At 37.8% G+C, this 17533-nt stretch overlaps 3 protein-coding genes and 2 long non-coding RNA genes across 5 annotated transcripts in view; all 5 read right to left on the minus strand.

Moving 5' to 3' along the window:
* LOC103523651 (pulmonary surfactant-associated protein B) overlaps positions 1–2156 on the minus strand; it is a 2592-nt gene extending 436 nt beyond the window's left edge. The window contains exons 1-4 of the mRNA XM_026833060.1: positions 2079–2156; positions 1295–1582; positions 693–800; positions 1–92 (exon numbers count right to left, since the gene is read on the minus strand). Coding sequence (XP_026688861.1) covers positions 1–92; positions 693–800; positions 1295–1582; positions 2079–2156 — 566 coding nt within the window. The remainder of the gene's footprint in view (positions 93–692; positions 801–1294; positions 1583–2078) is intronic.
* A 315-nt stretch (positions 2157–2471) lies between these two features.
* Positions 2472–3152, minus strand: LOC113473543. Its single transcript, XR_003395489.1, has 2 exons — positions 3031–3152; positions 2472–2599 (listed from the first exon to the last, which is right to left on the minus strand). It is a non-coding gene; the product is annotated as an uncharacterized LOC113473543 (long non-coding RNA).
* An 818-nt stretch (positions 3153–3970) lies between these two features.
* LOC103523668 lies at positions 3971–6014 on the minus strand. The gene is made up of 3 exons (XM_026833062.1): positions 5975–6014; positions 5033–5180; positions 3971–4135 (listed from the first exon to the last, which is right to left on the minus strand). Exons 1-3 carry the CDS (start codon positions 5977–5979, stop codon positions 3971–3973), a joined length of 318 nt encoding a protein of 105 aa, XP_026688863.1. The 5' UTR covers positions 5980–6014.
* A 6078-nt stretch (positions 6015–12092) lies between these two features.
* Positions 12093–14314, minus strand: LOC113473538. Its single transcript, XR_003395485.1, has 2 exons — positions 14073–14314; positions 12093–12147 (listed from the first exon to the last, which is right to left on the minus strand). It is a non-coding gene; the product is annotated as an uncharacterized LOC113473538 (long non-coding RNA).
* Positions 14315–15127: 813 nt separating this feature from the next.
* Positions 15128–17369, minus strand: LOC103523531 (60S ribosomal protein L24). Its single transcript, XM_008488573.3, has 5 exons — positions 17234–17369; positions 17051–17126; positions 16263–16348; positions 15546–15768; positions 15128–15315 (listed from the first exon to the last, which is right to left on the minus strand). The coding sequence occupies exons 1-5, from the start codon at positions 17236–17238 to the stop codon at positions 15232–15234; spliced, it is 474 nt and encodes a 157-aa protein (XP_008486795.1). The 5' UTR covers positions 17239–17369; the 3' UTR covers positions 15128–15231.
* Between the last annotated feature and the right edge of the window lie 164 nt (positions 17370–17533).

A 17533-nucleotide genomic window follows, 5' to 3' on the forward strand; every position in this document is an offset into this window, starting at 1 on the left:
GCAGCAGTGAGGAGCAGTCTATCAATAGCAGCATTGTTGCATAAACCCGCTACTGAACACACAACGTCTGGGTTCATTTGAGACGAGAGGACCTAGAGAAGAATATTTTGTTAATACATATTTTTATAAATAAATGAAAAAAGTTTCTGTCCTTCAGTGAACTTGATGTAAAAAATAATAATAATAATAGTAATAAGATTTTCGCCCGGGGTGCAATGTTAGTTCGCTCCTCGTGGTGCACCCTGGATAATACCAAAGAATAAAATCACAGCTGATCTCCTGGTATATTTTTACATCAAATTTTATTCTTAATATGTAAGGTTCGTTCTCGGAACGGCAGGCTTCCTCCTTCTCTCTTCGCTTTCAGAACGAATGACCTTAGTAGCTACAATCCCCTCTATCAAACCTCTTGAAAAAAGATATACAATGAAGAGGAAAGAGACTAAAGCTGAAGTTACCGGGGCGGATTTCATCCTGAATGGATAGTGTTCGTTCTCGGAACGGCTGGCTTTCTTCTATCCTGTATTCCTTCTCTCTTCGATTTCGGGACGATATAAGACCTTGGGAGTTACAGTTTCCTCTGTCAACACTAACAACAAACGAAGCGAACTAACAACAAACATCATTTTTTAATATAACTTTAGGTTTTTTTTTAAAAAAAAAACCTAAAGTTATATTCCCACGCCACCTACCTCGATAAGTTCGGGTACAAATTCATCCACCAATTTGTCACATCCCTCACGAATAACCTTGACGGGGACCAAATTACAGGATCCTTCAAACACGGCCTTCAGATCTTGCTGAAAATCAAAATAAAACAAACAAATCATAATAGGTTACAACTTACAAACAGAGTGCTACGATAGATAGTCAAAGCACCCTTGTTTCGTTAGGAATACGTAACGCTAGGCGCTTATGGGTTACGGTTATTTATTTATATCGTAAAACTGCATCACCTACTAGTGGTTCTGTGAACTTTATACCTCACTCAGACCAAAAATGAACCCCGCTCAGACTAGGGCCCCAAATTTCAAGGATCAATGTTTTAATTGATGTTTTATGCTCATGTACCAAATTTCATCAAAATCGGACCAGGCAATCGCGAGTTATAGCGGAACAAACAAACATTCAGACATCTAAACCAAATGCAAAACTGTCGAGTTAAAACATAGACCTCACTATCGTTCGGTCAATCAAAAATTCAATACCTTGTTTAGACTGGGATAAAGGGAATTTTCAGTCCCATTTAAAGCACGATAAACAAGTATATTCTACTGGTAGCGTGATGGATTACCTGAGTCTCGTTGCTCTGCAGCTGGTCGCGGGCCTGGCCCACCATATTCTTGCAGATCTTGCACACATCGTCCCCGTCCTCTTTCACCTTCATATGGGACCACACGGCTTGAATACAGTGGCCGGTAGCACCACAGCTGGCAGCCGACGCGAGGTCCTCACACCAGAAGCTCTGGCCACGTGCACATTCGGGAGAGGAGGGGGAGAGGCGGGCTGAGTTGAGCGGGGAGGAGAGCGGTGAGGCCGTGCTGTCTGGATGCGGCTCGGGGATTTCCGGCAGGGGGGAGTTCTGAAAAATAGGACAGAAAAGTAAGTAAAATGGGGGAGGAAAGTGCTTTTTTTTGTGAAACAGTGGTTTTTTAGACTTTCCTCAAAAACGAAGTTGAAGTCAGTTTTGTTAAACAGTGGTTTTTTAGACTTTCCTCAAAAACGAAGTTGAAGTCAGGAAATTATCTCAGAGAGCCAGCCTGGTTAGGTTGGTTGGTAGTGCGTCTGCTTTGTAAGCGCTAGGCCGCGGGTTCGATTACGCCTGGGGCGAATTTTATCCTGAACGGATAATGTTCGTTCTCGGAACGGCTGGCTTTCTATTATGTCTTCCTTCTCTCTTCTATTTCGGGACGATAAGACCTTAGTAGTACAGTTCCCTTTATGAAACCTCTTCCAAAAATAAATAAATAAATAATAATAACTCAGAGAATGTTGTTGGAAATGATGAGATCTACCTGCAATGAGCCGTTGTCAGTCTTTTTCTTGCGCACCCTGTATATTGACATTTGGTTACTTACCCTCTGGTGAGCCCATACGACTTGCTTGCAATGTTCCACAGCATGACATTTCTTAAGAAAGGAAAATGAAATATTCATTATTAAATTAATGAAAAATTTGGTAACCCCAATCCCCAAAACACTTGTAGTTTGATATACTATTCATATTCATATCACTCAAAACTAATCAGTGGGTCTTGAAACAGAAAACTAATTAGTTAAAAATTTATTTAAAAAATAATAATCCTAACAAAATTTAATCATGTAGGTGGGTATCTGATTTTTAACATGGAATTAGCACGTACACGCTAAATGCGAACTAATCGAGTGAAAATTCAGATTTCACTGTGCTCCGCCCCGCCAAGTCAAAATTTGACAGCGCTACTAAGAGATAATGGTTACTTGAATTCTTACTCTAAGCTTTGACACCAGTAGACTTGTCCATCAGCACAGGTAAGAGGAGCTACCTCAGATGATGGTCCTCCATACACAGCAGCAGAGTCTCCAGTCATGATAACAGGACCTAGGGGCTTCAGCGATTCCTGTAACAGATGTATAACATAATATTATTAAGGACCTACGGAATTAAGAAGTGTTAGAAGAGTTGGAGAAGAGAGAAAATATAGGAACTGATACCAAAAAGGAAATTGAACTGGATTGGACTGGACATGCTTTTGTTTTTTTTTTTTTTTTTTTTTTTTTTTTTTTAAAGTTTTTTTTTTTAATCTTTTTTTTTTTTTTTTCAATACATATGTAAGACCTTGTTTAGACTGTGGGTGTTAAGGGACTTTTCTGTCTCATTCTTGCAGTATAAGGGGTATTTTTAAGTCTCATTCTTGCAGTATAAACAGGGTTATATTCTATTCTATTTTACGCAGGATTGTTTGCAGAGAAGAGGAAGTCAAGGAAGGACACGCTATACGATTCCAACGTGGACGGACGGGCCTAAAGCATCGAATAGGGGGTAACTTACCAGGGTACTAGACACATGGCCAGTTCTCCTTCTCTCAGCCTCCAAGGCCAATCGTTGGTATGTCTTGCCTACACCTTCTTTATTGTTACAGAAAGTGAATCATATGACCAAGTCACCTGAGAGATCCACAGCAAACAATAATATTCATCATTTAGAATAAAACCACAGAACCCATGTATTAAAACAATCTCCCTTAACATGAGAGACGCACCAACTGAACTCCTCCTAGCTTCCGCAAGGGATGGTTACATGGTTAAATCGGCTCTCCTTCCATTTCAACACTTCCTCGATCCTCTTGCGCAACTCAGGAGTGTTTGAAATGGAGGCGGGAGCGATTGACCACGCTAAAGGGCATTGCGAATAGTCCTAAATAAAATGGACGCCGGCAACCACAAGAGATCAGAAGAGAATAAATAATATAAGGGACAGACTCGTTTAATCCCTTGGATTAAATCCAAAATATAACAAAAATTTCACGTCAGAGGTCCCTCTTTCGAGACACCACTGAAAATACATAGTGTGGCGCCTGACATAGTCGTGTAAAAAAAAAAAAAAAAAAAAAAAAAAAATCCCTTCTGTGCTCTTAGAGGCGCATAAATAAAAATGGGGACTCTTTCTGCATAAATACTTTACCTAGGGTTTAAAGTTAAGCAAAAATACTTTACCTGGGGTTTAAAGTTAAGCAAAAATACTTTACCTAGGATTTAAAGTTAAGCAAAAATACTTTACCTGGGGTTTAAAGTTAAGCAAAAATACTTTACCTAGGGTTTAAAGTTAAGCAAAAATACTTTGCCTGGGGTTTAAAGTTAAGCAAAAATACTTTACCTGGGGTTTAAAGTTAAGCAAATATTTTACCTGGGGTTTAAAGTTAAGCATAAATACTTTACCTGGGGTTTAATATGGGCGACAATGGCTTTATGAATTTCCTCAATGTAAGGATCTAGATAGGGTTTAAAGTTAAGCATAAATACTTTACCTGGGGTTTAATATGGGCGACAATGGCTTTATGAATTTCCTCAATGTAAGGATCTAGATATTTGTCACACACTTTGGCCGGGATGAACACCTGAGTGCAGATCTTCTCAACAAATCCTTCAATGAGATCCTAAAAATAGAAGCAAACCATCTTTTTAATCTACATGTTTTTTTTCTTCTTCTTCTTCTTCTTCCAAGAGTTGTGATAGAGGGAATTGTAACTGCTAAGGTCCAATCGTCCTGAAATCGAAGAGAGAAGAACAAGAGTTGTGATAGAGGGAATTGTAACTGCTAAGGTCCAATCGTCCTGAAATCGAAGAGAGAAGAAAGACAGGATAGGAGAAAGCCAGCCATTCCGTAAAAGAACATTATCCGTTCAGGATAAAAACCGCCCCGGGCGGGAATCGAACCTGCGGTCTAGCGCTCACAAGGCAGACGCGCTACGAACCAAGCTAAGTAGGCTGGCAATGAAGAGGTTTGATAGAGGGAATTGTAGCTGCTAAGGTCTTATCGTACAAAGGATTTTATTGTTTTATGACCGACTTTCTCCTATCCTGTCATCCTTCTCTCTTCGATTTCGGGACGATAAGACCTTGGCAATTACAGTTCCCTCTATCAAGCCTCTTATCAGAACCAAAGGATTTTATTGTTTTATGACTGACTTTCTCCTATCCTGTCATCCTTCTCTCTTCGATTTCGGGACGATAAGACCTTGGCAATTACAGTTCCCTCTATCAAGCCTCTTATAATAATAATAATAAAGGTCGACTTTTCATAATGTTCACTTACCACAGTCAGATTCGTGCTGAGCACTTTCTCTAGATCAGTCAGGGTATTAATACACATTTGACAAGGTGAGGATTTGTCTTCAGGCAACTCCAGTTTGTTCCACTCTTTGGTCATACAATGACCGATGGCGCCACACTCATGGACATTCCTGTAAAACATAGCACAAATTACTGAAAAGTCGAATTTTCCTTTCGAAAATTGAGAGGATTTAGGTCGACTTTTCATAATGTTCACTTACCACAGTCAGATTCGTGCTGAGCACATTCTCTATATCAGTCAGGGTATTAATACACATTTGACAAGGTGAGGATTTGTCTTCAGGCAACTCCAGTTTGTTCCACTGTTTGGTCATACACTGATCGATGGCGCCACACTCATGGACATTCCTGTAAAACATAGCACAAATTACTGAAAAGTCGAATTTTCCTTTCGAAAATTGAGAGGATTTCCCCTCTCCTGAAGCTCATTTGTTGTCGCTGTGGTAGCGGCTTCAGCTGTGTTCGAATGGTGATGGCAGAATAAAGAAAGGATATCCTGTTTTCTCTCTGCCATACACCGGGGTGATGGCCTCTGGTCCCTCTCCTGAAGCTCATTTGTTGTCGCTGTGGTAGAGGCTTCAGCTGTGTTCGAATGGTGATGGCAGAATAAAGAAAGGATATCCTGTTTTCTCTCTGCCATACACCGGGGTGATGGCCTCTGGCCATGTTCAATTGGCTCGTCCTGAACCGCAGTCAAAAATGTGCTTGAAGACTTGTGCTTGTTCTTTAAAAGCAGAGAGAACCCTTTGAAAACTGAATGCTAGCTAGGCTGGTTAGGGTTAACTCTTCTCCTCCCTAGTCTCACAGCTAGACACTAGTCTACTCTCTGTTTAACGTCCCCTAACCAATGAGCCTCATTTCTTCCACACGAGCTTCTTGCTTGACAAGCCGCCAGTCAATGTCATGTTTGAACGTGTATGGTGGGTATTAGAAAAGGAATATTTCATAATACTTACGACATATTTTTACACCAATAGCCAGGACCCCACCACAGCTAGACACTAGTCTACTCTCTGTTTAACGTCCCCTAACCAATGAGCCTCATTCTTCCACACGAGCTTCTTGCTTGACAAGCCGCCTGTCAACGTCATGTTTGAACGTGTATGGTGGGTATTAGAAAAGGAATATTTCATAATACTTACGACATATTTTTACACCAATAGCCAGGACCCCATAGGTTTGATAGAGGGAACTAACTGCTAAGGTCTTATCATCCTGAAATCAAAAAGAGATGGAAGACAGGATAGGAGAAAAACCTAAAAAATCTTGTTGTTATTCATGTTCTATTTTACATTACACCATTATTCATGTTCTATTGTAGTGTAGTGAAACTGCCTACTGAAAATTCGCAGAACAAAGATTACATGTATGCGATCATAAATCTATGTTATCTATGCGTTTTTCCCTGTTGACTCACAGCATACCAACCTAATCACTTTGGTTCTTGTTATCGACTCGAATGGCAGCTGGACTGTGAGTCATAAATCTCATCATGATGATTCGTTATCTCATGAGACGGTTGTGTTCCTTGCAATCTACACAAAGGTCTCCTTTACAGTTTCCCTCAACGGAGGGGGCGGGCCGGGAGAGAAGAATCCTGAGAAATGAGAAAGAACCTCTGTAACATAAAACGATAAAAGTCTTGTAATAGTGGTTGATTCATAATGTCGCAGCGCGAACGACATGCCCAATGAAGAAAGAACTGCAAAAAAATCGTGTTTTGAGTTTTGATTATGAATGATTAGGATGATGGACACTTTGTTTATTGAAAATTTCCATATTCCACCTGTTGCAGTTTCTAATAAGTTTTTTTAAGAGTTTGATAGAGGGAACTGTAACTGCTATGGTTGGTAGCGCGTCTGTCTTCTAAGCGCTAGACCGCGGGTTCAATTCCGCCCGGGGTGGATCCTGAACGGATAATGTTCATTCTCGGAATGGCTGGCTTTCTCCTATTACATCTTCCTTCTCTCTTCGCTTTCGGAACGACAAGGAAGACAGGATAGGAGAAAGCCAGCCGTTCTGAGACCGAACCTTGTCTGTTTAGGATAAAATCCGCCCCGAGTGGGGATCGAATTTGCGACCTAGCGCTTACAAGGCAGATGCACTACCAACCAAGCCAACTAGGCTGGCAGGTGTTGAATCATGCGGATTGAAAAAAAAAGAGAGAGAGAGAGAACGATTGTTACAGCTCACAGTCACGAATAAGCCGAAGTTTCCAATAGGAAATTTCCTACAGAATAACATACCTAGTTCAAGGCCAGTATCTACTTAAGTACTTGGATATTTCATCAACTACCTTACCGAGTTTCGGAGCTCAAATACGAAACTCTGTATCAAGAACTTCGAGATTCTAATATAGCATTCCAAGTTTCAACATCCTACATCTGGTAAATAACCCAATAATAATAGACTTCTTCCTCCCCAAATCTCCTAAAACTTGTGCCACCCTATCACTCAATTTTTTTTTTTTTTTTTTTTTTTTTTTTTTTTTTTTTTCCCCCTTTTTCTAATTCCCCGCTTTTCTCCCCCCAGTTTTGGCTCTGGTTTTTGCTACCCATTATACCTAATGTCCAGTCATTCTGCCCCCAGATTAGTAGCTGGTTAGCTGGTGGAGTTAAGATAACCATAATCTAAACATTTGATTATAGCCTTATCACAGATTCGCCTTATCTGAGCCCCTACGAACAAGTTACATACAGGTGCTGCCATCATGCGGAGTTCAATCGCGATACAGTAGCAAACATTAATCCGACAAGTAATAATTGATAGGTATGTTGTTAAGAATGGTAACCAGTCTCACTTTTAACACATCGAGTGCCATGGGTCTCGTAATTATGTGAGAGACGGTAATGTTTACTGTTGCCGGCCACTTACGCTCAGACGGTTCTGTCAGACCGTCGGCCGTCGGAACGTGTGTGCCAGAGCTGTCTTGGTACTATACTAACGCCAGAAGATAACCCGTTGAAATATTTGCAATCTAAAAATGAGTGCAAACGTTTGTCGATGGTGGGATTCGAACCCAGTCTCTTCTGCATGGCAAACAAGCGCGTTATCACTAGGCTAACCGTGAATCACATTTTGATTCCATAGGGTCTCCCCGCAAGCAATATTAAGAGTCATCGTGCCATGATGAAATGAGTCATATGATATAGGTATCAATACGCGTATTTTATTTTGTGGCAACGTTGGAAAAAAGTGAAAATTTTTCCATTTCGTCCATTTTTTGTATTTTATTATTCACTTCCCCTCCTTTTCTTTTGGATATTTTTGGATTTGAGTGAAAAAATTTTCACCTCTGTTGGAAGAGAAAAAAACTTGTATCCTTTTGTCGCCATCTTTTTTTTCCAACAAATCCACTTTTTTCATTATTAGCATTTGAACTAGTAAATGGAAGAAGAAATCAGCTGACTTTGCATTTTATTATCCAGTATTCCAGTACAAAAAGCACTGTGGTGGGGATAAAAAAAGTGACCACAGTGGAATATTTTGGATTAGGAAAAATTTCCATTTCACATAAATAAAATACCCCTAATATCATCAATCTACCGTACTGCTACTACTTGGGTGTTCGATGTAAATAAGTCGAAGAGAAAACGAATCGTTCAATCGCCTTTGAACTCATCAATCTACCGTACTGCTACTACTTGGGTGTTCGATGTAAATAAGTCGAAGAGAAAACGAATCGTTCAATCGCCTTTGAACCCTTGTTTAGACTGTGGGGTGTTAAGGGACTTTTCTGTCTCATTCTTGCAGTATAAGGGTATTTTTAAGTCTCATTCTTGCAGTATAAACAGGGTTATATTCTATTCTATTTTACGCAGGGATTGTTTGCAGAGAAGAATCAAGGAAGGACACGCTACTACGATTCCAACGTGGGACGGACGGGCCTAAAGCATCGAATAGGGTAACTTACCAGGGTACTAGACACGGCCAGTTTCTCCTTCTCCTCAGCCTCCAAGGCCAATCGTTGGTATGTCTTGCCTACACCTTCTTCATTGTTACAGAAGTGAATCATATGACAAGTCACCTGAGAGATCACAGCAAACAATAATATTCATCATTTAGACATAAACCACAGGAACTGGCCAGTTTCTCCTTCTCCTCAGCCTCCAAGGCCAATCGTTGGTATGTCTTGCCTACACCTTCTTTATTGTTACAGAAGTGAATCATATGACAAGTCACCTGAGAGATCACAGCAAACAATAATATTCATCATTTAGACATAAACCACAGGAACCCATGTATTAAAACATCTCCCTTAACATGAGAGACACCAACTGAACTCCTCCTGAGCTTCGCAAGAGGATGGTTACATGGTTAATCGCTCTCCTCCATTTCAAACACTCCTGATCCTCTTGCGAAGCTCAGGAGTGTTTGAAATGGAGGGGAGCGATTGACCACGTAAAGGCATTGCAATAGTCCTAAAATAAAATGGACGCGGCACACAAGAGATCAAGAAGAGACATAAATAATATAAGGGACAGACTCTTTAATCCTTGGATTAAATCAAAATATAACAAAATTTCACTCAGAGGTCCTCTTTCAGACAACCATTGAAAATACATAAGTGTGGCGCCTGGCAACAAGTGTGGTAAAAAAAAAAAAAAAAAAAAAAAAAAAAAAAACCCTTTTGACTTTGTATTTAGGCTCCCTCCAAGGACCTTAAAACGTGTTTTGGCATTAAAAACTGACCATCGAAAATTTCACCCGATTACATTACTTTCCTTCCTATAGGACAAGGAAAGTAAACATGAACTCATGTACTTAGGTATACCTTGTTTGTGTTAAATCTAGTAAGTAGGTAGTGGTACAATCTACATCTGCTGTCTGCCCCCTAATCTAACTCGCATATTCACAATACTCAATAAATTCTGGTTACCATTAAAACGTATTGAGTTGAGATAACATGTTTACACCGAGGTGTTTACACGCCGAACAAGTGAAAAACTATGTAACCTATTTAATGGATTCTGATTCTGACGTGTAACCAACTATATAACCAATATGAAAATCTAAATGCAACTTCTGCCAGCCTAGTTAGCTTGGTTGGTAGAGCGTCTGCCTTGTAAGCGCTAGGTCGCGGGTTCTATCCTATCCTGTCTTCCTTCTCTCTCTTGGATTTCGGGACGATTAGCCCTTAGCAGTTACAGTTCCCTCTGTCAAAACTCTAAAAAAAGAATAATAAAATATTAATAATAATAATAATTTACTAGGCGTCCAATCGTCCATCTTCCTCTATCCTCTACCAATTACAATACCTAATCATAATATTTAGGACCCGTATTCCGTACACTTATTTTATCCACCCGTATTCCGTGAATTAGAAACCTCAATTAAATCCCACATCTTGAGATCCCATCCCCTCGTTTTACCATCATTTGATCGACAGCACCCCCTTTAGCTAATATCAAGGTCCCCTTGTTGGTATTTATTGATTTACAATACACCAGCACGACTATTGATGATAAAATCATAATAGGAATTTTCAACAAAAAATCAAAAATCGCTTTTAAAGCACGTATCTTCTCTCATCTCTCAACTGAACTCTTACTCATAGGTGTTCTCTGTTCTACCTAGTAAATGTAAATGAATCATTGGATAATTTGAATATTATCTTCTCTCATCTCTCAACTGAACTCTTACTCATAGGTGTTCTCTGTTCTACCTAGTAAATGTAAATGAATCATTGGATAATTTGAAGACCCCACATAACATGGTATTCCATTGGACGATTGGACTTATACACAGTACCTACATAATTTCTTTATTTTTTCTTTCTTTTAGATAAACACTTAATTTACTTGGGTTTAAAATTAACAAAGAAACAAACGCAAGTAAATGTGTGAATTTCAGAGTTCCTTGTCTTTGTGAAAATACATAGGCACAGACCACACGAGTCCAATGTAGAAGTTGTTTCATTGCTACCAAATGTAAACGGCGATGATATGACAAAATACAACTTACTTACAAACAAATTTAAACAAACATGTTTCTTTGTTTATAAAACCAAAGCAATGGAGGACTTGGATTTTGCTGTGTCACACATCATAACATCAAACAAAGAAAATCTGCATTTTTATAACAGCTCGAACCTAGAACTATGTAGGTCAATTACAAAACTAGAAAATCGTGCTCAGCAACTTTATGAACTGCTTAGACATAGGTTATCTACTTACTTGGTTGTTATCTTATCTAAAAACAAGAACAAAGCCAGTAGGTAGGTACTCAAAATACAATAGGTATTCAGACTATTAACCCCGTCATATTCACATCTTTAGGTAGGTAGGTAGGTATAACACCATAAGGAAAATCATACCAATAACTGGCATCAGAATCAGAACTTGATACTAATAATCAGCATCAGTACTTCCAAGATAACAGCTTTTAATAGGATGCTTTCCCACATTTTTTGTCAGTAGTGACTGCTGGAAGTCCAGGCAAGCAAAAATAAAGAAGGAACAACTTTCTTGCATGTTACATAGGTGATTTCAGGGGCCAAAGACTGGTATCAGCTATCAATATGTTTTTCTTCCCATTTTTTGTACTTGGGTTTATCATTTATCAACATGTCTTGTGTAACTGAACAAGCAAGTGTTGAGATTATTGAACAATGTTAATTATACAAATTAATACATAAAAACTTTTTTATCTTCATGAATTATTCTAAATGACCTTTGATCACTTGCCAAAATAAAAAACAAGTGCAATGTAGATTACCTACATAGGTAAGTTAGTATAAGCAGGTAAGAACTAGGTAGAAGGGAGATATGAGAGTGAAAATAAAATAGTTGATTATATTTGACACATTCCCTAGGTAGGTACCTACCTACCTACCTAAGTAGCATAATAAATTTCAATGAATTGCTGGCTATAATATAAGAGTCTGACATGTTTGTCAAATTTACTAACAACACACCAAATAACCACAGAGCTACCATGGAGATGTGTACATACACAAGGTTAACCCACTTAGTTAAGCAATCTGAATTGTTTGTTTAAACCTTAGTATTAAAATCAAGCCTATTAGAAATTAAGCATGCTAGGAAGTACACAATCTACATTCAGTTTTTTTTTTAGGTTTGATATGTCCATTGAGTCCATTGATTCTACCTTCATCACGTCCTGTGAATACGGCTGATATGCCTGAAAACCCAAACAGAGGAATAAAAACTATAGTAAAATATTCTTTTTTATTATCTTTAGTGAATAAATAAAATCATAATAATTGGTATCTACTCTTTATCTTTAGTGGGAGGTCTTCCATTGAGTCCATTGATTCTACCTTCATGAGGTCCTGTGAATACGGCTGATATGCCTGAAAACCCAAACAGAGGAATAAATACTATAGTAAAATATTCTTTTTTATTATCTTTAGTGAATAAATAAAATCATAATAATTGGTATCTACTCTTTATCTTTAGTGGGAGGTAATCCCCAGGCGAAGTTAACACCGGAGGCGTTCTCTCCAACCTAACCCTGAAGCTGTGTCCACACATAGTCGACGCGGCGTCGACTGAAACCGTACACTGCCTCGACAACATAGATTCACCTCTTCACGTTATCGATCGACGGCGTCGACTATGTGTGGACTGTGGACACAGCTTTAGAAACTCCATTGGGAAGGAGGCTATTAGAAACTGCAACAGGTGGAATATGGAAATTTTCAATAAACAAAGTGTCCATCATCCTAATCATTCATAATCAAAACTCAAAACATGATTTTTTTGCAGTTCTTTCTTCATTGGGCATGTCGTTCGCGCTGCGATATTATGAATCAACCACTATTACAAGACTTTTATCGTTTTATGTTACAGAGGTTCTTTCTCATTTCTCAGGATTCTTCTCTCCCGGCCCTCAATATAAAGAGGGAACTGTAAAATACTAACGTCTTACTGTCATTAAAGAGAATTTTAAATGCAAATAATTTATAATATACATATTTTGTGTAAAGAAAAACAATCTCTTTTATTGGTATAGATCAAAGTTTGTTTTATATTTAGATAATAAAAAAATATCAACACAGAATTACAAAATAACAAAGCACACAAGTCAAGAGATGTGTTCAATTTATCGTTTGACAGCAACTCTTTGTTTGCCAGCTGCTACTTTGGGTTGTTTGGGCTGCTTGGCTTGCTTGGGCTTGGCTTTGCCCTGAAAATAAAGAAAACAAGGTTTCCATTAGTTCAAGAAAATAAATATAAATGTACTCTGTAGGTACACAATTGCTCAACATTTATTTAAATTGGACTTGGACCAGTTTGATGTATTAATTTTTACTCTTACACTTTCACATGAAAGTACATTCCCCCACAATAGGAGAAAGCCAGCTGTCCCAAGAACAAACATTATTCGTTCAAGATAAAATCTGATTCAGGTGGCAATTGAACCTGTGGCATGATCTTTCTCCTATTTTTGATTTTGAGATGATGAGCCCTTATAGCTACTCTCTATTCATAAATTGATTACCTACAAAATCCACTGTGTACGTACACAGGACATTTCCAATGATTGATAAACACACCCTTAATTAAATTGTGTCCATAATGGTTGATGTCATTGATCAATGAGGAGAATCTATGTTGTCAAGTGTCAGTGTATGGTAGTATGGTTTCAGTCATCATCAAATGACATGGTTAATTATGTTTGGACACACCTTTAGACCAAGTTTAAACTTGGACTGTGGTCCCAGCCATTATAAATTAGGTCTTTTTCTGTAGACTGTGGTCCTAACCATTCATTATAAATTAGGTCTTTTTCTGTAGACTGTGGTCCTAACCATTATAAATTAGGTCTTTTTCTGTAGACTGTGGTCCCAGCCATTATAAATTAGCTCTTTTTCTATAGAAATCTTGGGAAGTAGGTTTGGTACTCTTTCTGAAACATTGCCTTGCTTCAGTTAAGTGTAATATCATCACTGACCTTGGATATTGCTACAATGGAATCACACAAGGCAACTATGATATATCATAGGTAAGGTGGTTGAATAACAAAAGGATAAAGGCCTGTACAAATAAATGTTTGATGCTTCTCACAATAAAACGCAATAGACAGATGTCATTAAATGTAAAATGTTTTTTTTTTTTTTTTTTTTTTTTTTTTTTTAGATCTTATACAAAGTAAATTTGAGTAATACGACGCAATAATGAATAATCTTATGTACAGGTAGTTGATAACACATACATTTGAATATTCTGGAAACTGAAATTTTCCGAGGAAATCTTTATTGAAACTTTAACTTACCAACAACGGCAATCGCCAGAAAAGCGAGAATCGCACTTCTCAACATGGCACTTTTATTTCTTATTCATCCACAGTTATTTATGTTGGCGTTAATAAATTGGAATAAAATAAAAAAGTTGAACAGAAAATGGATTTAGATTTTAGAAACGAAACGAACTTGATTACACAGCGAAAATCACTTGCTGATGCTGAATGAAGAATGAAAAAAAAAGAACAAAAAAAAAGCTTTTTCTTTAAATCAGCTGTTTTTAAATCAAAAACACGTCAGTTTTTTAATCCGGTTTGTTTACTAAAGTCAGCTGATTTTCGTTTATCCTTTTGTGCTCGTTGTTGTATGGAATTTCGGCGGGGATTTGAATTTGATCCCATTTTCCCTCATTTCAGTGGTCTGCTTTCTTGAAACTTTTGGATTTCCTGGTCAAAAAGTTTTGGGCTTAAAATAAATATGTACCTACCTGGTCAGGTAGGTATAGATACCGTTTTCTATGCAGAGCTTGTGATACACAAAATCCTCCCTGTTAAGGCAGTCTTTTCATGTTGTTGTTGTTGTAGCAGGCAGTCTTTTCATGATCCCTGTTCCTGAAAGCAACCTCTTTAGAATTTTGTTTCTGAATCCCATGTCAAATATGATCAACAAATGACAATCATTTCGAGTGCTTGCCCTAGCCCAATACAACCCTGGTTGCTGGACATCCTAATGATAATAAACAGAAGTTGGGATTTTAGTTCTCAACAGTTCTGTACCATCACCACACTCATGTAAAAATAATGTCTGACTGAACACTTGTGTCTAATGTGGATATAATTAACCAGGTTATCTCCTAATCTAGAACTGAACCACCTGGATATAAAGCTGCTATCAGTAATCCAAGAGTTTTTATAGAGGGAACTGTACCAAGGAGGTCCCATGTTCCAAAATCAAAGATAGGAGAAAGTCAGTTTTTTTTCAATATAAAGAGGGAACTGTAAAATACTAACGTCTTACTGTCATTAAAGAGAATTTTAAATGCAAATAATTTATAATATACATATTTTGTGTAAAGAAAAACAATCTCTTTTATTGGTATAGATCAAAGTTTGTTTTATATTTAGATAATAAAAAAATATCAACACAGAATTACAAAATAACAAAGCACACAAGTCAAGAGATGTGTTCAATTTATCGTTTGACAGCAACTCTTTGTTTGCCAGCTGCTACTTTGGGTTGTTTGGGCTGCTTGGCTTGCTTGGGCTTGGCTTTGCCCTGAAAATAAAGAAAACAAGGTTTCCATTAGTTCAAGAAAATAAATATAAATGTACTCTGTAGGTACACAATTGCTCAACATTTATTTAAATTGGACTTGGACCAGTTTGATGTATTAATTTTTACTCTTACACTTTCACATGAAAGTACATTCCCCCACAAAAGTTTACTGCTCATCAAAATTCTCAAAAAACGTTAACATGGGTTGCAAAGAAATATATTTGGCTTACTTTAGTGGGTGGGGGTGGTTTCTTGGCCTCTTTCTGTGCTCTCTTCTGTTCTTTTGCAGCCTTGATAGCCTGCTCTCTCTGGGCCTTTCTGATTTCTGGCTTGACATTTCTCTTGGCTAGAATATCATTGATACTGGCACCTACAATAGCTCTCTGGAATTTGTGAGTTCTTCGGGTACGTTTCCTCGTAGCTTCTTCCTCTTGTCCCTTCTTCTGTTTGCGTCTGTAATGAGAAGGGAGGAAGAGTTTAAAAAATTACAAATTGCAGATCACAGGCTTATACCAATTTATTTTATTTTAATCCCCATTTTTTATTTAGAGCTCAAACAATAAACCAGGTGCACTTACTCGTACTTAGGTGAGGTATCAAAGTCAAAGAGCAGGAGGGAAAAGAAACTTTTAACTGATGTCACAGCACAGGTATGCTCTCATATGCAATAACATCCTATCAACTGTCCTGATCAAAGCTCCCATGCAGGCAACACTAGTGTATTGTGTTAGTGCACATGTATTTTCAAGCATTACTTGTTTAGTGATATGACAACTCATTGAACTTTTTTTTTTCTAGAAAAGCAAATAAAGTGGAATTGAAGACCTTTTAAAATTATTTTTTTTTTAAGTTTTGACCTCAGAACTGGATTTTTCACAACTTTCTATACAGGAATTGACACTTTATAACTTTTAACCCAAATGCAACTCTTCACAGAAACAACATACCTGTACAATACGGTCCATGTCACTTTACGAGGATTTCTCCTCATTTTGAACGAGGACTCACATTTTGAGTTGATGAAAGTGAATGACTGAAATAAAGCAAATACAAGCAATTTAGATTAAGGTTAAAAACAGAGTGAAGTGGAGCAGAGAGCAACATACAGTTTTTTCAGTGGTACCTATAATGGTTGACACTCACCAGTTAAAAAAGAGGGCATAGGTTCAATCCCAGTCACGGTCAGGAAATTTGCAATTATAATTTGAGGATTTGACAATAGCAGTACCTCTACCTACTGCTAGGGAAGAGGAGCTCAGAGCTCTATAGTCCTATTCAAAAAGTAATGTAAGTAGACATTTTATTTTATTTTTTATCTTTTGCAAGTTTTTTTTGTGAAACAAGTCCCTAGGAGTTGAAACTTTGTAAAATACAACTTGATAAGACCAACTTGGGCAAATGGCCATTTTTGACAAATCATTTTGATGAGACACTCTGGGACTAATGCTGGGGTTCACCAACTTGAGATTAAGATAAAACAAGGATAAGGATTCCCCTATACTTAATAGCTCAGATTGAACTCAATCCTGAGACAATCCACAGCGGTAAAACTGGACCTTACTATCCTCCCAGTGGCAGATAGTCAACAGGATTAGAATTTGAGGATTGGTTGACAATAATAGCAGCTATCAGACACAAGAACGAACGACTTCTCATCACATATCTTTGTAAATTTCTTAGTTTAGAAGGTATCTATGGGCTGTGGTCAAGTAATAGAGATCAATATCTACTTTACCTTTCCGTCAACTTTGACCAGGGTCTTTCCATGTCCTGGGTAGATCTTGTACCCACTGTACGCGCAAAGCCCGAGTCTGAAAAGAAAGATCAAGTGGTATGAGAACACAAGGAATGCATAGAAGTGGTGGATAAGCAATTTTAAGAGCGATTTATAGGGATGAAAATGGATAAAATAACTTACTTCATTTTGGAAAAGTGTTTGAAACTCGAAAAAGTTGTAACCTCAAATCCGAAAGGATTTTATTTTTGTTTTTGTTGTTGTTTTAGTTGTTTACACATTGAACAGTGTTGCCAACATGTTAAAAAGCAAGGCTTCACTTTTACCCTCTATTTCCTCATGTCCACAGTCCTCAGACTCCACGATAAAGGCTTTTCGCTCACCCTGTACTTTTTGTGACCCACACAACAAACTTCTCAACAATGCGGTACGGTAAAATATGGTGTACGGTAATCTGATATGAAGAATTTGACAACACTGGTG

This window comes from Diaphorina citri, unplaced genomic scaffold (assembly GCF_000475195.1).
Source record: "Diaphorina citri unplaced genomic scaffold, Diaci psyllid genome assembly version 1.1 scaffold84, whole genome shotgun sequence".
Taxonomy (NCBI): Eukaryota; Metazoa; Arthropoda; class Insecta; order Hemiptera; family Psyllidae; genus Diaphorina; species Diaphorina citri.

What these genes read in the sequence shown, in the direction of transcription:
- LOC103523668 (XM_026833062.1), bottom strand. An exon ending in TCAGCACGAATCTGACTGTG is followed by an intron (nt 4,136 to 5,032) that starts GTAAGTGAACAT and finishes TTCTATTTTTAG; the next exon opens with GATCTCATTGAAGGATTTGT.
- LOC103523531 (XM_008488573.3), bottom strand. An exon ending in ACATGGACCGTATTGTACAG is followed by an intron (nt 15,769 to 16,262) that starts GTATGTTGTTTC and finishes TTCTCATTACAG; the next exon opens with ACGCAAACAGAAGAAGGGAC. An exon ending in AACCACCCCCACCCACTAAA is followed by an intron (nt 15,316 to 15,545) that starts GTAAGCCAAATA and finishes CTTTATTTTCAG; the next exon opens with GGCAAAGCCAAGCCCAAGCA.